Source organism: Lathyrus oleraceus, chromosome 7, assembly GCF_024323335.1.
Source record: "Lathyrus oleraceus cultivar Zhongwan6 chromosome 7, CAAS_Psat_ZW6_1.0, whole genome shotgun sequence".
NCBI classification, from domain to species: Eukaryota; Viridiplantae; Streptophyta; class Magnoliopsida; order Fabales; family Fabaceae; genus Lathyrus; species Lathyrus oleraceus.
The window spans coordinates 329,728,411-329,734,761 of record NC_066585.1 but is presented as its reverse complement, the minus strand read 5'-3'; the positions used below and the strand labels follow the sequence as shown (position 1 = coordinate 329,734,761).

General features: G+C 35.8%; 1 protein-coding gene across 1 annotated transcript; it reads right to left on the bottom strand.

Moving 5' to 3' along the window:
* Positions 1–446: 446 nt before the first annotated feature.
* On the bottom strand, positions 447–5,549 carry LOC127103268 (exosome complex component RRP41-like). Its single transcript, XM_051040535.1, has 7 exons — positions 5,322–5,549; positions 5,079–5,157; positions 4,845–4,947; positions 4,630–4,750; positions 1,479–1,567; positions 1,050–1,199; positions 447–791 (listed from the first exon to the last, which is right to left on the bottom strand). The coding sequence occupies exons 1-7, from the start codon at positions 5,449–5,451 to the stop codon at positions 693–695; spliced, it is 771 nt and encodes a 256-aa protein (XP_050896492.1). The 5' UTR covers positions 5,452–5,549; the 3' UTR covers positions 447–692.
* Between the last annotated feature and the right edge of the window lie 802 nt (positions 5,550–6,351).

The window sequence follows — 6,351 nt, the reverse complement described above, 5'->3', positions numbered from 1 at the left end:
ACTTAGTGCTTTTTTTTTAATCTCCCTTTCATCATTATTTTTCATATTTTTTTGATAATCTCCCTTTCATCATTATTTTTAATAATTTCATAGATGACTCATAAATTTAACCCATCTATAATTTACTCAATTTTATATACTTATTCTTATAAACTAAGACTAAAGTGCTTCTCCATTTATCTGACATTTTCTTTAATCTCATAACTTCACAGAAGAGTTTGGTGAAGAGTTTGGTGGGGGCACTCATTGTTTCTATCTCAAAGAATTTATTCGATATTAAATGAGCTAAATAGCCTAAAATAACTCTCATCCAACACAAGTTTAAAACACGTCTTTAAGAAATTGTAGAAACCGATTTAGCCATTCAGTTTTGTAACAAATTCCTACGGTTATGCAAAGCATATTAACTAAGCAAATGCAAAATTCATGTTTTATAGATATATGTGTAGCCTAAACTTTTTGCTTATCCAAATGTCATGTGCACAGAATGGCATGCATTTGCAAACTCAGTAGATAAGGAATAATTAATTTTTACATTATCTTTTGACAAACTCATTAGCCAAAATTTGCCGGACATAAAAGGCATCTTTCCCTACCTACCTCCCATCAAAAAATTCTCTCCCAATTTTGAGGTAGAGGAGAAAAAAAAAAGAAACAAAGCAATTTAAGAGCACATCTTGTGATCTGTGTTGTTAAGAGCTTTCATCCTGTGCATCAGACGCGGATTCTTTCAAACATGACCTCATAATCTTTGCAAGCTTTGCACAAGCATCCAAGCACAACTGCATCCCCTGCAAGAAGGAAACCAAATGTTAAGGACAGCTTGCTCCATCTCTATTTGTCGTATTAACTCGATTGATGTTATATTGCGGGCTAATAGAATTGAAAAGAAATTTCTGAGTAAAATAGCAATGCAACCAGCAAAAATCGCTGTATGATCCACTAAATTTTTCACTCAGTAAAGTGAGATTGTACCCTGATTAAATTCACAACTTCGAAATAGGCATTACCAAAAATCAAAAATATTAAAAGATTTTGAGCAGGCAGACCTCATTAATCTTTGGGGTGGACCATTCCCCAGTAACTGTCAGTTGGGTGATTTCATAGCGAGAAGGCATGCAAGTAATCAATAAGCTTCCGTCTTGGCAGTTTTCCTCCTCCGAAATAGGATCAATGACAAGGCTCTTACCGATACATGACTGGAAAAAAATATATTCATTTTATATGATAAAAATGAACTAAATTAGAATCATCAGCAAAGTAAGCATACCACAAGAATAGTTCATGGCATGGTCATAACAAGTAAAGGCTCATTGCTCCTCCTCGTGATGATTTTACAGTAAATTCGAAGCATAAATTTGAAAATAATATTATAGTAATCAGATATTTCATGAAAAAGTTTAAAAATGGGAAGCAGCTCAAACACCCTACAAACAAGCATATACTTAACAGAATTCAAATCCTAGTAAAATTCATACCACAGAAACTGAGGCCACAAGGTCATACATCAGTATTCCAGCATCTGCCAAGGCAAGACTAGCAACTGATATGACAACCGGAAGATCACCTGCAATCAGTTTCAGTGTTATTAATAGCGGATCGCGGAAAATCCGATATAAGAAATAGCAGATAGCTTAGCAGGAAAAGAGCCAAAGTCGTAAAGCAGTTGAAATAAATAATTATATATAAAATAAAGCATGTTACACACAAATAAAACCTACATAAAGAGAAATCAAATTAAACATGGAAATATGATAGCAAGGAAAAAATTTGGGGAAAAAACAGAGGAATAGATGAAAGAAAACAAAAGAAAAAAACAGAAATGAAATGAGAATAGAGAAATCAAATTAGGGATGGTGGTAAGTGAAGGGGGACTAGATGAGAGTTTACCTAAGTTGTCGGGTTTAGGGGTTATATAAGACCCCATCTTATCACCAACTCAGCATTACTTCATTTATTTTTTAATTATGTCATGGGCAGCTCACATAGTGTTGTTGTTAAGAGTCCCATATCAGACAACATATGGGCTGAACACTTGCTTATAATTCTGGGCCATCCTCACCTTCCAAATCGGTTTTATAGGATTGAGTTAGGCCAAACCACATTTCTTAACGGTTGTTAATAGTTGATTGTCAAGTATCCGATATGAGAAATAGTGGATAAGGTAGCGAGTAAAGAGTGGAAGTCGTGGCGCAGTTGAAATATAAATAAATGTAAATAAAATAAAGCATGTTGCACGCAAATAAAAGCTGCAAGAACATAAATTAAAAAAGTAACTGACATAAAACAATATTTCAAACAACTAATAAAGCATGATGCATAGTTGCATAAGTTGCAGGAAGGAGATGAAGGAATGGGGTGAAAAAGAACGGTGACTTGTGTCTTTATCTAAGTTCCAATACAAAATATTGGTATAGCAGCGCTCTACGGGTTTTTTAACAACACTGAGCTCACATGATATTTTTAATGTTACTACTTATTATTAATTACTTAATAGAATAAAGCTCGATTGCTGTTGTGTTTAGGTAAAAAAGGATAAAAACAATATACCGCTATGTAAGCCATAACCGCTATCACCGGTATGCTAAAAGACGGGTTCATGCAGGGGTAGCAAAACACAACAGCCTATCATCTTTCATTGGGGTTGCTCCAAATCCTGTGATATGTAATAGCGGTATAGCAGTACACTGACCCGTTTAAAAATATTATTGCTGCTAGAAACTTCACAGAAAATCAAATAGAACAGATTTTGCTTAATGACTTCTATTAAATTGCAGCTCTGACCTTCAATAATATTAAATAGGATCATTCACTGTTGTACATATAAGTTTTTTAAAATGTGTTAAAATCAGAAGAAATATTTAAGCATGATGCATCTCAGACAAGTTCACTAAAAACTGGATTACCACACAAGATCATATCCCTACCTTAATGTAAATGGTAAAGATGTCTATTAAGTTTACAAAATAATATATGAATCTTATTTATGTGTACAACAGCTATTATCATGAATAATATTTCCCTTATGTACTTGGCAGTATCTTGCAAAGAACTCTTGTGTTAAGATTCTTGGAACAGCAGTAGGCAGAAAGTGGGTTATTCACCCCTAAATTTTAGGGACAACAAAAAAAAATGAGTTCATAGCTACTCCTCTCACACTAGAAATTCAGTCAAACAATCTAAGAAATTGACAAGCTACCTTACACAAAAGCTGGAAGTCTATTTATCAATGTCCTTCAACAGAAAGGCAGAAAGGACTAACTAAAAGCAAACTATAACTACCACACACTCTCTACAAGAGGCTTAATGCATCAAATCCCTAATTTTCCTATCCCTAGATTTCCTAAAACAGCTATAACTGTCACATATTCTATACAAGAGACTTAGTGTTGTCGATGGCGGATGGCGGATGGCGGAGAGCCAAAATCCCGCCATATCGGCCACTTTGTGGCGCCGTTATAGCGGATTATGGCAGAAAAACCTGCAATATCGGTCAATATATACAATTTAGGCGAGCTCAAAACTCGTCATGTATATCCACCATACCGCCGCCGTGGAGGACATTCGATAACACTGTATTTAACAAAGTCAGTTTTTATACCTCTTCCCATTACTTTCAGATTTCCTAACAACTTGGAATACACTAATTGCTGCAGTAGTTGACGGTAAGCATATATAATTAATTCTCACAAAACAGAAGACCTGGTTTTCAAATGCCTATAATAGTAAGAGTAATACTTCAACCAAAAGAAACTACTTTTTATTGTCTCCCACAAGCTGTACCCAAAACAAGTCTAGGAACAACCTTCACTAATGCTACCAGTTAGATTCAAACCCCTTCATTCTAAGTGACTACACATATATGTAGTGTTCTGGGCCGTTCCAAGGCCCATGGTGAGAGGCCCAAGAGCGAACATCAAATGAAGCAGCGTGCGGAACAGGTGGATCCTCACTCTCACCAGAGATAGGCAATTCCTCCCTCTAGATACACATCACCCACCGTCCAAATCAATCGAACAGCTATCTGCATAGCACGCCACACCTCTCGCAGACCGTTAAAACCATTCACACTATATAAGAGAGAAAGTGTGTCATTTTAGGTATTCAAATCCATCTTCATTCTCACATCACTTTTCATTCTCTCACTGACTTGAACGTTGGAGTGTTAACCTTACAGGTTCACCCCCGCGCCACCGTACCGGAATTTCAACACATAACATGTAGCTTAGGTTGCAAACAGACCCCGTGACTAATTAACTAGATTAAAAAGTTTTGAAGTGAAATATCTCACATTAAGGAAGGGAACAAACACAGTTGAAGCATATCAATCACTAGATGACCACAAGGTAAACTACAATAAAAACAAAACTTAAACTACCATCTCTATTGTGTTATGGTAATTGATATTCATCACTTTTAAGAAATGTGATTGGGCCTAACTCAACCCTACAAAATCGGTTCGTAGAGTGAGGACTGCCCCCACTTATAAACACATGTTCAGGCCATATATTATCCGATGTGGGACTCTTAACAATCACATTTTATGATCCCTATAATTTCTAACCAAGCCATAAAAAACAACATGCCTATAAATTAAATAAAAAATCAAACATAAAATTGTAAGCTTACTGCCACTAGATTCCAGCACCAATGCAAAAACATCCACAGTGGTCTTGGGGAAACTTTCCAATATTATGGCACCCTCCAAAGCTTTATGAAGCATGGAACTGTATTCTTTGTGGTCTGAACCCTAACTTGTGAGATATAAGATATTAAATGCTACTCAAAATAATCATGATTTGGGAAAGAGTTGAAGAAATCAAAAATTACAACATTTTATATACCTGTCCACGAACTGGAGTTGAAAATGTCGTATAGCTGACATTGCAATTCAGACGCCCCGAATCACTATACAACATTGCTTTCTTGCTCTCTCTTGGCCCAAATCTATAGTTTTAAAAAAAAAGCAGGCAGAGCATAACAAACAAAAACTGAAGAAACACACCTCAAATACCATTATGTTGATTGAAGCATGAAGTGACACATTTATTGTGAGATAGATAAAAGAAAACACTCACACAGAAACAATGACTTTGGTGTTTCCAAACTCGGCATATGCAGATCCTGATGCAGCATTCACAGCACCAGTCCTGAAAACTGCATGTTACAAAAATCATAAACCTAAACTTTTATCATACATAAAAAAAACATCATACAAAAGAGTAATAACAAAATAAACAATAGAATTGTGAATGTGCCAATTTTCACTGAAATGAAAGAAACAACGATACTATTGAGTTTGAAAGATTGACGAGGCTTACATGCGGGTCTACACTGGTGGAAACCACGGCCATCGGGTCGGATCCAATCTTCCTTGAAAAGTGTTGATTTCTTTTTACCGGTTGTCGGAGACGGTGAGTAGGTCGCCGGAGTTCCACTTTTACCGGCCATTCCCAAAGGCGGTGTCCACTCTCTGTTGCTTCACTTGTTCGCTTCAGGTTTCTTTGATTGTTTTTATTTTTCTGTTTTTATTTTTTTGAGAAATCTTCGCTTTCTTAAGCTGCTGCTGTGCGTTTGAGACTAACGTTAACTTCGAATTGGGCCTTTGATTTGAACTGGGCCTATATAGATTTTATAGAAGAGAATTTCTTAAACCTCCTTGAACTTTCTATTACACCACGTGAATTTCAACAAATGTCCCTCGTTTTCAGAGATCCATCTCCAGACGCATTTTTTACACACTCAAGTAAGGTCATTCTAAGAGGCGTTATATATGTTAGATAATTTTTATTCCAGAGATGTAAGAAAGACTTTAATTATTTAACAATTCAGTAGATATTCAGGAGATGCATCACCGAAATTATGGGTGGTATTTTGAAATTTACATCACATCTGCATGTTAGATATTTTCGGAGATACATTTTCGAAAATATCTAATAAAAGAACTAACTGCATGATCACACAGTCATTTTTGACATAGTTGGTTTTCATTCAAACCCTTCACCTTAAAAATCCTTCATTCTCAATCCATTTTTTCACTCCAAATCTCCATCCTTTTGGTTCATCAAATCATATAGAACAAAAGAGGTTAGAATTTCAGGTAAAGATTCTTCTCCGAATGTCCAAGATGTGGTTGTTTCTCCGAGTGTTCAAGGTATTATTGTGAAGGCAGTATATGTTGGCAACGACTTTAAAAACAAGCAAGAGTTTGAATCTCGTGATCAAATGCTTCGATGGATTCGTATGAGGGACTCTAAACATAGATTTGGTGTGGTTATCAGAAGGTCCGATAATGGTTTGGATAGAAGATGCGCTTTTGAGACAATGATTTGCGAAAGAAACGGGAAATAT

Bases quoted from the DNA above. Each gene is read 5' to 3' on its own strand.
- LOC127103268 (XM_051040535.1), bottom strand. From the start codon at position 5,451: ATGGCCGGTAAAAGTGGAACTCCGGCGACCTACTCACCGTCTCCGACA. The intron at 4,751-4,844 runs GTATATAAAATG...CTCACAAGTTAG, and splicing joins CAACTCCAGTTCGTGGACAG to GGTTCAGACCACAAAGAATA. The intron at 1,568-4,629 runs GTAAGCTTACAA...AACTGATTGCAG, and splicing joins GGTGCTGGAATCTAGTGGCA to GTGATCTTCCGGTTGTCATA.